Genomic DNA, 13492 nt, shown 5'->3' with positions numbered 1-13492 from the left:
GGAATCGCAAAATAGCGATTCCCTATTTTGCGATTGCATGCAATGTAAGAGGCACAGAAAATTTGCAATTTGGCCATAAGGAATCGCAAATTACCACCAACTTCAAGTTGGTGGTAATTTGCGATTTCTTTGAAAAATTCACTTTTTTGCATTTTTCAAAGTCTCATTCCCTTAGGGCATGTATGTGTGCCACATGCGCATACATGTACATTTCAGGGGTGAAACAGGGTGTCCTTTTGGCACCCTGGAATTTCCATTTGCAAGTTGCGATTCTCTAATTGAGAATCGCAAATTGCGAATATCTCCCCATTCATTCCTATGGGGCTCTAATTGCAACTTCCTTAATTGCAAATCACAATTTGCGATTCTCAATTAAGGAATATGTAGGATTCGCAAAATGATTTGCTAATCCTACATACATAGCATTTTGCGATTCTCGAATAGCGATTCACAAAAAAACGCTATTTGAGAATCGCAAAATGACTTTTTGATATTTGATAAATAATGTTGGACTACATGACGATGACCTCTGTGGGACCTCGCACGTCAAGGAGGAGGCGCATAACAGAAAGATGGTATCAAAACAAACTAACTTCTAACGATAAGAAAAGTATACCATTTCAAGACTTGATTGCAGATTCCACATCTGAGCAGGCTGAGCAAAAGAGAAGAGTGGGAGACCTGTAAAATGCAGCCAATAGCTCGCGTAGTATCAAAGTGGTGCAAAGGCCTTTCCCTAAAGGTAATCTTAAATCATCTGTGACTCGAACTAAAGCCTTTCTACTGCTACATTGAGGACAGAAACAAGATTGTGTTTGATGTAAGAGACAGTTAAGTTCAAAATAGTTTGAGAGTTGTTCATTTACAGCCTTTTCCGTAATTTTCGACGGAAAAGGTAAGAGCAATATGGGGAAAGATTACTAAGGATGTTCAGGTTTGCAGAGGATTTTTTTCAGGAGAGGTATAACCACCGCATGCTTCCAGCACTCTGGGGCAGTACTTAGCAAAGCAACAAGCTGCAGAGCTCAGTGAAGACTAGGACAAAAACCTCAGAATCGAGAGCAGCAATACAAAGGGAACAAGAATTAGGAGGGAGTCCTGTTTTATCTGAGTGATTAGTGAAAATGTCGTCTGTCAGAGCAGATGTTTTTACATTGATCGGTTAGTGTAAATGCTAGTGTGAGATTGATCTGCACTGAGTAAAATGCATATAATCTGCCCCAGGAAGAGGTATTACACAGTGTAATCAACAAAGGAAGCAAACCATTAAGAAAAAAAATCCAAAGGGCCTGACTTTTGGGCTGATTCACAAAGGTAAACTTACACATTTTTGTAAGTTTACGACTGTTCTGTATTTACAAACGGTATTGATGAGTGGTATCCTCGCGATTGCGGTGTCTCTGCACATAAAAAGATAAGTCTTTGTGAATACTAAACAATAGTAAACTTACACAAAAGTGATAGTTTACCTTTGTGAATCGGCCCAAAAGTGTTCGTAGCTCAAATTGTTGAACAATTGCAAAATCCGATCGGTGCGTGATTTACACTAGAGTCAGATTGGGATGAGGTTATTGATGTGGGGCAGGAGGGCTAGTTGTAGCTAGGGAATCCAAGGTGGCTCCCTAAAATGCCATTCTCCTGCTAGGCAAGCGACACTTCGTCTTTGCGACACCTTCCCTCAAGCAGTGGAGTAGTGAACCACCCACTTTGGCATCTACAGCAGGGTTGGGGCTCTTCATGGGCCTCTTCTGCCTGCAACTCAGCGATTCAATCTCATAAATACCACTATGAAGGGATACAGCTGTCATAAGAAGAGTGAGTGGGAGCAAGGAAACACAAGAGATGGGTAAATAGAAAAGGGAAGGAGGGGAGATGGATTAAAAGGAAGGGTGAAAGGAAGGATGTATGAGTAGGTGGATGAATGAGTGGGTGGGTGAATGTGCGTATAGCGGATGATTATGGGAAAGAATGAGTGAATGGATAGGTGGATAGGGAAGTGAAAGGATGGTCCAGTAGATGGATGGAGGGATGGATGGATGGGTGAATGAATGGGTAAGTGGATGGACGTGTGAAAGGATGCTATAGGGATGGAAGGATGGATGAGTGGGTAAAATAATGAGCAAATGGGTGGCAGAGTGGACGAATGAGTGAAGGATGCCTGGCAGAGTGGATGGAAGGCTGGATGGCAGAGTAAATGGATGCATGGATGGATGAATGACAGGGCGGATGAGTGGATCAGTGGATGGCAGAATGAATGGATGGATTGAATGGGAAAAGATTGAATGATGCATGAAAAAATGAATGGATGTAAGAATGTAAAGGTGAAATAGTGGATATCAGCAGGTGGATAGAAGGTAAAAGGATGAATAGATAGATATCTGGATGGAAGATACAGGAGGGCTCTACTTGCTTCGCTTGCTTGTGCCATCAGAGCTTTCATCTCAAAGTGGGGGGTACTTTCATTTTCTGGCTATACCCTTGCCCTCAAGCACCTTTATAAACGGCGCAGGTGGTGGTTCCTGTCATAGGCGCAACTGGGCGACATCACCACGCAAGTGACACTGTCGCGCATGTGCTCGTAATGCAAGCATTGCGCTTGGACTATACTGCGCTTTGCTACAAAACACGTGCTTTAATACATTTGCAGACAACAAAATATTGTACAAAAAACATTCACTTAAAGTTCATTCAATGTTAAATTTAAATTAAAGTTCATTCAAAAGTTAAACCAAAAGATCACATGTCCCGAGATCGTGTTAAAGTGAAATAATCTGAGGCCAAAGTGTGCCAAAGAAAAAAGTAGCAAATTGAAGAGAGATCAGTCAACAAAAAATACATAAAAGTCACCTCACAAGATATAACAAAAATCCAACAGCGCCTCCATCTGGCCACACCAGAGCTCTGTATTTTTCTGTCGATTACAAGTTGCTGCCATGGTGCAGACAAATGATTGTTTCTCTCGCGGTCCGCACCTTTGTGTCCAGGTGGGCGAGCCAGCAAATTAATTTGGAGAGCCGAGCCATAGCCAAGCTAAGGCTCTGGTTTGGCTCCAACTGCCCTGAAAAAGTGTGCCCTGTAAATCGTACAACAAACAGAATAAAACAGTGATAAAAGAGAATCAAAATTCAAAAGGTGTCTTTTTTTTAGCATGCAGGAGCCTTTCAGCTTAGTACGGCAGTATATGTTGCGGCATTAATAGGCATTTATTAAAAGTGACAGTTTTAAAACATGGACAAGAACATTCATGACCGCCCCACGCCCACAAGGCAATTAGTGAACTAAAAGGCAAGTGAGTTGACATGTGCACCCTATATATATATGGCTTAGATTAATAGTGTAGATGAAGCAACATTATAGCATACTAAACCAAACAGAAAAAGGTTTTTCTACAACACACACCCTGAACACATGTATTTGAAGGTGCTCTATTATGTGGTAATGGTAAAAGAGGATGCTCGGTGAAATAACAGTTTTGCCTAGGCTCACAATTTGGTCAAACAGGGAAGCCGGGATTAATCCTGGGTTTTCACGTTCCACACTGTGCAATTCAGCCACTAGGTGGGTGTCCTGTCCTCCGTTTTGCATGAACCATTAAGAGTGGTTTGTCTTTCATTCTTGGCATATGAAATTACACTATAAGTGGCAGTCAGAAGACACGCTTGGCTCGTTTTGGGCTCGAGGGTCCAAGAAGACCAAGCTGAACCAGAGCCAGGCCACTGGCACGAGCCTTTAGTGGCTTGCCCACCTCCACTTTTGTGTCTCTTGACCAACACAATTTCACGGGTGATAGCTATCTGACATAGAGCTATCTGAGCATAGACAATCTGGAGCATCTCTACACTAATGTATAGAAATAATTTATCAACCTTAAAATTAAGTACATATTCTTGGTACTATTTTAATAGTAATTCTCATAATTGTTTATTGCGTATATATTCACTGTGTGTTAAATCAAAATGTGTTCTATTCTTGTTGTTGGATATTAACACTTCTCTAAATAATCTTCATTGTTTAACTTTACCATTATAAGACCATTTCAGTATATTTTATGAATACCGATCACATTGTATAACACTCTGCCTGGGGGCCATGGTTGCACAACTTAAAACTGCAAAAATAAATAAAATGGAGTTTGTGAATTATCCACCAAGTCAGAATGGTTCCTAACCATCAAGATATTACCAAACATTTGCAGTGCACCATTTGTGTGATTTTATCTGCATTTTAGGATATAGTTATCAGATATTCAGTATCTGAGATAAAAAGCTACCAAATGCAGAATATGAATCTTCGAATGAGGAGTCAAGGAATGTTGAAAGCTGAGAGTTGAGGGAAAGTATTGTTGGCCACCTTTCGCTGCAGTTTGGTGTTAGTGTGCATGTGAAGGTTTGAGGGCTGCAGCAGGTGCCTCGTTTGCTGAACACCAAGATACATAAAAAATTGCAGGACTATGAGGAAGTTAAGAAAATGTATCTTATTCGAAAAGGATGATGCAAGAGCTGAAGAGGTAATGGATTACTGTTTGTTTTCTGAGGGGCCGATTACGATGGCTGGCGGACTAGCAGGTACTGGATCACCCGCCTGTAAGGCGGCGGTTCCGCACCCCAAATCACAATGCAACCACCACCTTAGCTGTGGCATCCAGCGATTTTACATTGCGGACGGTGCTGCTGGCTGCAGCACCGCCACAGTGTTGGAAATCGCATGTAGTGCAGTTCCATGCACAACGTGGCCCAACGCTGTGCCTGCCACCTTGTGCATGGAAATGTATGGGGTACCTTGGGTACCCCAGTGCACATGCACGCCTCCCCCACACAGAGGGGGCCCGCAACGAGCCGTCGAACCCAGCCTCCGCCAGCCTTCCCATGGCGGTTCCACCACCATGGAAAAGAAGGCTGACTCAGCATTGTAATCTGGCGGGCAGGAATATATGATCAAATCCCGCATTCTTTTTCTCCGGGGGGAATCACAACGCGGTCGTTATCACGACCGCGTTGTGATTCCGCATACAATTACTCCGCAAGTCGGAACAACGACTTGCGGAGGGGGGCGATGGAAGTTGGAATCGTATAATTTACTATTCCAACTCCAGTCTGTGCGGACACTAGGGAAGGTGTTGGATTTTAAATCCAACACCTCCCACACCCCCTCCACAAGTCGTTGTTCCGACTTGCGAAGTAATGGTATGCGGAATCACAACGCGGTCGTGATAACGACCGCGTTGTGATTCCCTGCGGAGATAACGTTTCGTTGTAAACGTTGTTTACCGGCGGGCAGTGCCTGCAATGCACTGCCGTCATTTTACCCTGGCTGACCGCTTCGCCAGGCAATCGTGACGATTGCCTGTGGCGGAAGCGTGGAGGGTGGTCTTTGTGACCGCCGCGGTCACAAAGCAATTCCCCCCGCCATCCTAATGTGGCCGGGGGAAAGGTGAGTCAGATGACGGAGGAACCATCACCCCCGGCCCGGCGGTGGCGGTCCTTCCGCCATCATAATGAGCCCCTAAATGTCTACCTGCATATGCATGAGAATGTATGAGTGGAGTATTTGAGTAGTTGAAGACAGTTTAGAGGAGAACTGATCTCTGGCATAAATGCAGTAGCAATGGGAGGCACTGCGTGTGTAAGTTCAGTGGGCACCTTGCCATGCCTTTGGTGGAAAGGAGTTGGGGGACCCAAAACCGCAGTTTCTTGGTGGACTTTAAGTGGGCGAGGCATTGCAGATTACTATTAAAGGTTATCAAACATATGGGCAAGTTACTGTGCACTGGGAAGTGTTGGCCTCTATAGGGGCTCCAGCCCACAGACCGTTTCCCACCGGCATTGCCGTATGCATATCTGTATTTTCCATGTAGTTGTTATTGCCTCACCATTTGAAAAGGTCATCAGCCGCCACTGCTCAAGTCTAAGCAAAAATGTATCTCAGTGACGACCAATGAGGTCTGTAAAATATTTCTAAGTCTTTACCACAAACAAGGAAAAATCTGCAGTAAAGTAATCGGAGGTCTATTTTTGCATCATTTTACTTTTAAGTACTATATCCTCAATTTTGAATTTCTTGATAGTTGAGTTGTGCAGAAATAAAGCAGCTTGTTCGAAAGGAGATCTACTTGCTGCTCCTTCTCATGGTGCCACTGGGCCATGGTGTTCTCTCTAGTCTTCCAGCAAAAGGGCCAGGGACTGGAATCCACGATACAATTTGAATACTACATGTTTAACATGCTATGAATGGTCTTCCCAGCAAAAGTACACAAAACAGGTGAATCTGTGCGCTGGACATCCCGAGCTGTTGCATTGAAAGCCCATCGACTGGATGGATTTACCAAGTGTATCAGACAAGGATGTTGCTGTGGAGAGGGCGCCGGCTCCAGACAGAGTGCTACAGAGTGTAGTAATGGGTTCAGCCCCACTGCATATCCTCCTCAAACCTGCCTGACAATACATCATGGCAGGCGCGTTTTATAAAATAGGTTAAATATATTTTTTAATGAAATAGAGTGTAAGAGTACTGTACATTTTTTTGAATAGAGTGGGGTCTTCCTCCCCGCCCCGGACAATGTAATGTCAGGCTATCTACTGAAGGGGAACCAGTCGTAGGCAATGTAGTGGCAGTGGTTACAATAACATAACCAGCGGGTATTACTACACCGAGGTTTGAGGATTTACTCAGCTCTCAGACACCTCTTGTAGAACTAACTGATAAGGCAACACAAGTCAAAAGAGGGTCTTCAAAGAGTACTGTGTGTGTGCAGAAGAGCAAAATGAAGCATGTTGTTTCCTTCTTCCCTGCAGGACAACCAGACAGACAGTGGCATGGTGTTGGCCTCCGAGGAGTTTGAAAGGATAGAGAACAAGCACAGAACAGACGGTGCATTCAGGTAATTACGGGTTGCCGCTAATGCCACAGTCTCACGTCGTATTCATTTAAAAAAAGTTGTGATGTTGGGGGCTCGGGTGCTTGTCTTCTCTGCCTGAAGCTGTATCATTGCAGTGATTGCCTCCTCTGAGCAGCAGTTTATTTGCCTGTAGTGATTGACACATTTGGGTTCTATCCTTTCACCATTGTTTATTGGACAATTTGGAAATGCAAACTCCCCCAACATGGCTGAAAGTCAATAGGCATCAGGTGGAGTCAGGAGCATATTCCGTGTTCATTTGACATGGGAATTATGCCATCCCATCACTGGAGGTCTTTCAGAGGCCCTAGAATGTCTGGAAAATCTCTGCTTCCTCAATAGGCCAGTAGATATTTGCCTCCAATGTAAAACAACTCACTGCATCCTCCCCTTTTAAACTGCATAATTGCTGTATTTCAATGAAGTAAATGTTTGCAGCACTCTACAGTCTTGTGTATGGTCTCTGAGCATCAAGTGAAAGGCTTTTTTCAAGAGCTTCATTGTAACGTTAATCTTCGAACCCCTTTCTCAATTTTCTGCTTCCCAAACAATAGTGTCTGCCCTGTATTGCTAGCTGATGGAGTTCGAACAAAGTATTTGGCCTTCGTGTCTTACATAAAAAGAGATGCAATGTAGCTTAGGATTCAGGCGTGCACACCCTCAGCTTTTCCCAACTTTTATAACGTGTCCGTGCTGCCTAGGAATTACTCCCCGCCTGGAGTGTGGTCATTGAATATGGTAGGTTGCAGTCTTATCGGATGTAGGGCTGTCTCCCAGGGCACTGGGTATGTGCTGTAATATCCAGCATATGTTTCAATAAGTCAAATTATACTCAATGTTTGTTGCAAAATTTCATTTATTCGTTCGATATCTTCTTTTAAATGTTCAAATCACATTTGCTTTTCTTGTGTGTCATCCTGGCAAAGCTTTCTTGTTGTGCATCACAAATACATTCTTCTTTCCAATGCATTTCGGCGACATTTTCGCCTTCATCAGGGAAACATTCTAAAATATAAACATACCGTTTATGCCACTTAATATTAAGCAGTGTCCATGGTTCACTTTTATTACATTCTATGCTTTCTGATTATGTGCAGCGCTATGGGTGCTAGCTTCATTCGTTCATGGCTATGCTCGTGATTACTCATGGGTTGATTCCTCGCCATGCCTTTGACTGTCCTTCCATAGGGCTACCTTTCCTATTGTTAAACTGCACTATAACCATACTGTTAATGTCGGTTGCTATCGATCAATCGCTACGCCCGTGCTTCTAGTTGGTTGATCTACTCGCCGTGCCTTATGTTTTCTTTACGTATGACTCGTTATGGGATATGCCTACGTTGGTGTTTCTTAGTTGATAATCTACGCGCCGTGCCTTATGCTATCATTACGTTTGACCCATCACAGGGAGTGCCTGTATCCATCATCCTAAGCTACATTGCATCTCACCCACCGAAAGGACGGAGCACACCCACGAAAGAGATCAAAATGCAGTTTGAAGAAATTGCACTCTCCACGGAGAGCAGAGCAGGCACTTTTGCATACACCGCAGAAGCCAGTGAACGAATATATTTCCTTAATACAAACAGGGTCCATGGAACACACCTTTACGAAAAGCAAGGAACAACAGATTAAACATCTATTATATCTCACACGGAAGGAAATCAACCAACGGCTACACGCCAACACTATGATCAAATATCATAAGGCACAAAGGATTCGAGCGGCCTCCGAATATCCTTAAGACCCTCACTATGCAAAAATTCTAAACCATTCACGGAAAAATGGTTCGCTATTCTTAATAAGTGTAGCCTGGATTTAATTCTCTTAATAATAGAGGAACTATCTAAAATACTTGAAGAATTAAAGACAGACATAGACAAAACTACACAGGAGCTGGACAAAATGGTTACACCAGAGGAACTTACGAAAATAATGGAAGACATCAATAATCAGTTGTTTTTAGAGAGAGGCCCCAGAGAAAACGAAGACCCCGGAGGGGACTCGGTAAAAGAAAAAGAGAGGGGACAACCACAGACCAGAAATGTGACTACGAAGAAGGACAAAACCAAGAAACAATAAACTTAGATGATCATAACAACCTAGTATTAAACATATCAGACTGTGAGTTAAGTCCACATCAGATCAATATATTACAGAAAGGAACATAATATGTGCCCACGGCACATACCAACACATTGGAACTCGAGGTCAGCCTCTTCAAATTAACTAGAAAAATACGACTGAGACATTTTTTCGATAATGTAATCGCAGAAACCCAAAGAGAAGAAATCGACCAATTAAAAGGCTTGAAAACCTCCAGCACCTACATGCCACAGGTTAGCCACAAAACAATCAATCTCTTTGAACAGTTGTGCAAAAAGGACATAAATCGACTAAATACAAGAAAGAAATGCAAACTAACGAACATGACCAGTAAAGAATTCGGAGTACTCAAGTCTATAGCAAGCAATGAAAGAAAAACCTGCCAGAAAGCAGACAAAGGGGGAGCGTTGGTAATTTGAAATAAATCATATTATCGTTCAGAAGTTACCAAACACCTGGAAGATGAAAACACATACATGGAGATAAACTTCAATCCGACCTCGGAGATCAAAAAAACATTACAGGCCATCCTACAAAAAGCCCTAGATAGAGGGGTCATTAACGACAGAACAAGAAAATATTTAACACAAGATCATCCAGCAAGCCCCACGTTATACATGGTACCCAAGGTACATAAGGATTTTAAAAAACACCATGTCATCCGATCGTATCTACAAAAAAAAGTCTACATGAACCAGTCGGGAAATTCTTGGACAGGTATTTACAACCTTTGGTCATCAAAACCAAGTCACACATAAAATATACCACGGATTTCCTCAACAAACTAAAGTCACTAAATAGAAAGAAAGACCAGCTCACAACATTGGCTACCATATATGTAAACGCACTTTACACGTCAATTCCACATAGGCAAGGCTTAGAAGCGGCAGAAAAAGCACTGTTACAAAGCGACTATACAGAAGAGTTGCAAGTGTCCTTAATGGAACTCATGGAGTTCACATTGATGCACAGCTATTTCACCTATGACAACAGATGGTTCATACAAAAAAGTGAAACTTCCATGGGAAATTGCGCCGCACCTGCATACGCGAATCTCTATATGACAGCATTTGAAGAGGAACACATATATGAAAATGACATATGGAAAAGACATACAGAGATGTACGTTCGATTCATTGATGATATGTTCGTAATTTGGAGGGGCACCAAAGAATCCCTAGTAAATGAAGTGGAAATACTAAACACAAACGACGACAGGATCCAATTTACTTGGCAAATCAAAGAAGACAGTATCCAATTTCTGGATGTAGAGATCACCATAACCAACGAGGAATTTGCAACTAACCTTTACAGAAAACAAACTGACAGGAACAATCTTTTAAGATATGAAAGTTATCATCCTCCATCGTTGAAGAGACACCTCCCCTACTCCCAATTTCTTAGGGTGAAAAGAGTAGTCTGGGAACCGGATCAACAACATCACCAAATGACAAGTATAGCAAGAAGATTTCATGAGAGAGGATACCCAGACAGTATCATAGAACAGGCCTTAAACAGGACCAACACTAAAACCCGAGAAGAATTATTGAGCGTCAGAACTCATCAAATGGAACAACGAAAAACATGTGTTAGCAAATACTCTAACATGAGCAACCAATTCAAGTCAATCATCAAAAAACATTGGCCAATACTAAAATTGGAACAGGAATTCAAGGGCATATTCACCACTGAACCTTTGTTCGCTTATACTAGGGCGAAGAATAGAGGTGGACTCTTAAAGCAACCAAAGGAAGAAACCGTAAAGTCCACATATCGGGGCACCGCACCGTGTCTAAATTGCAATAATTGCAATAATATCATCAGAGGTAACCAGATTTCACACCCCATGAAAGGTCATAACATCAATTTAAAAGTTAATGCAACATGTGACACAACAAATATAGTTTACATGTTGAAGTGCCCGTGTGGCTCAGTATATGTTGGACACACAGAGAGAAAATTGAAAATACGATTAAATGAACATAAGAGTAACATACGAACAAAGGCCTTAAAATCAACTGTAGGGGTTCATTTTCAAGATGTCAAACATCACATAAGCCAATTAAGAGCCTGCATCTTGGAGGAAGTCCCGAGAAAAGAAGGAACGGACAATAAGAAAAATCTATTGAAGAGAGAAAACCATTGGATTTATTTTTTAAATTCACTTAAGCCGAATGGCCTTAATGAAAGGGTTGAATTTACTTGTTATTTGTAATATATGCAACACATGAACAGAGAAGTGTGACACATCTTGAAACACCTATTTCCATATAGAAATGATGTAGCCAAATGTATTTAGTTCATAGGAGTCATGTAGCCAAAGGTATATACACAAGTCTATAGCCCGGATAAGCAGCCACACAATAGCGATCTAACTTAATGCATCCACATTACAGGAGCCGTGTAGCCAATGGTACAGAATACAAGTTCACAGTCTGAAAGAGTAGCCACATTAGTTGGTTAATAGCGTGCAATACATCAATAAAGTTTGTACAAAGTAAAAAAAGTTAGGTTCCTCGTTTTCAAAGCGCGCATGCGCGCGTAGTCACGCAACGTAGAGTATAAGCGGAAATAGCCGCGAGAAACATCACATTTCACAAACGCTGAATCGGAGAGGCAGTGAGGAGTGTCCAGAGACAACGCTTGCAGCAAAGGTGAGCTAAGAAACATAGTAGCACAATAGAAACTCGCACTAATAAAACCGCATCACGGCGTTTTACACAAAAGGCGGGAGGGAAACAGCAGTTATCCCATACGGAAACCGCTTTCACATTATACCAGTGAAAGTAATGATGGATACAGGCACGGCGCGTAGATTATCAACTAAGAAACACCAACGTCGGTATATCCCATAACGAGTCATACGTAAAGAAAACATAAGGCACGGCGAGTAGATCAACCACCTAGAAGCACGGGCGTAGCGATTGATCGATAGCAATCGACATTAACAGTATGGTTATAGTGCAGTTTAACAATAGGAAAGGTAGCCATATGGAAGGACAGTCAAAGGCATGGCGAGGAGTCAACCCATGAGTAATCACGAGCATAGCCATGAACGAATGAAGCTAGCACCCATAGCGCAGCACATAATCAGAAAGCATAGAATGTAATAAAAGTGAACCATGGACACTGCTTAATATTAAGTGGCATAAACGGTATGTTTATATTTTAGAATGTTTACCTGATGAAGGCGAAAATGTCGCCGAAATGCATTGGAAAGAAGAATGTATTTGTGATGCACAACAAGAAAGCTTTGTCAGGATGACACACAAGAAAAGCAAATGTGATTTGAACATTTAAAAGAAGATATCGAACGAATAAATGAAATTTCGCAACAAACATTGAGTATAATTTGACTTATTGAAACATATGCTGGATATTACAGCACATACCCAGTGCCCTGGGAGACAGCCCTACATCCGATAGGACTGCAGCCTACCATATTACATAAAAAGAGTACAGAGGGTGAGACGCAGTGACAGGGTGTAATAGAGTCCAGGATAAATAAGGCTGTTGGCCTCATCATTCTGTAGGTGTGTGAATGCTGCACCACACCTGCACACGGCTACAGAATGACATAGCGCTGTTTATTTATTTACTGTCCCAAGATGGTGGGCGAGATTTAGGCAGGTAACTAAAAAAAATATATATATTTCCTAAAAGTCTTTATATAATAAAATGTAAAAAAAAAAGTCCAGCCTGGTAGCAAATGGCACTTACTGGGTACTTGAGAAGTTTGAAAAAAATAATTTGATTTTGAGGCACATGAAGGATGGGGAAGCAACGGAGGAACATGTGGGAGGGAAGAAATAGGAAGTCTGCGGGTGAAGCAATGGACAAGCTTGAGGGCTGGGGGATAAGTACTAAACAAATTTAAAAAACCAGTGGTGGCAAAGCAATGGACTACGAGAAGGAAGCATACGCGGAAGCAGTAACACAGAGCACACGGGGCAGGTATGAAAGGGGGAGAGTAACAGATAAGCAAGAGAGCAAGAAACACATGCACTCTCATGGAATACTTTAAAAAAATAGAAAACAGAATAGTTCTTTGAATGTGAACAGTGGAAAACCAGAAGTCATCAAATCAAAAGGATGGTAAAGATGCTATGCAGCTGGGGCAGAGCCAGCCTCCATGTTCTGAAGACACGGGCGGCGGAGCTTCTCGCTGCCTGCAATCTCCCCAGCCTCATCCAGCAGCCCATCCAGCAGCCACTGCCTTCCCGCTTCCACAGGGGAGGCTTGCCAGCGCACTCGGGACCTACCCCGGAGGTACGCTCCGAGTACTCTGGGAGTGTGGGACCAAGGCGAGGGACCGCTGCATTCTCCAAGCGCAGATGCCCAGATCATAATGGCGGCTGCCTCGCTAGCACCTGCAGCTGCAGCGGTGAACCTTTGCGGGGGGTACTTCGTGAGGCCCCGCCGACCCGTGACCCGCTTACAGCCCATGGTGGCTGGTGCACAGGAGTCAAATGGCTGTGACTCCGGGGCATA

General features: G+C 42.8%; 1 protein-coding gene across 2 annotated transcripts in view; it reads left to right on the top strand.

The window, feature by feature from the left end:
• The window catches only part of FLT4 (fms related receptor tyrosine kinase 4), a 476277-nt gene that overhangs the window by 447240 nt on the left and 15545 nt on the right, over positions 1-13492 (top strand). For both annotated transcript variants that reach the window (XM_078653565.1, XM_078653564.1), the window contains exon 29: positions 6792-6877. In XM_078653565.1, the coding sequence (XP_078509691.1) occupies positions 6792-6877 (86 nt within the window). The remainder of the gene's footprint in view (positions 1-6791; positions 6878-13492) is intronic.

This window comes from Lissotriton helveticus, chromosome 7 (genome assembly GCF_964261635.1).
Source record: "Lissotriton helveticus chromosome 7, aLisHel1.1, whole genome shotgun sequence".
Taxonomy (NCBI): Eukaryota; Metazoa; Chordata; class Amphibia; order Caudata; family Salamandridae; genus Lissotriton; species Lissotriton helveticus.
The sequence above is the reverse complement of the archived record's forward strand: the minus strand, read 5'-3'. Positions and strand labels throughout refer to the sequence as shown.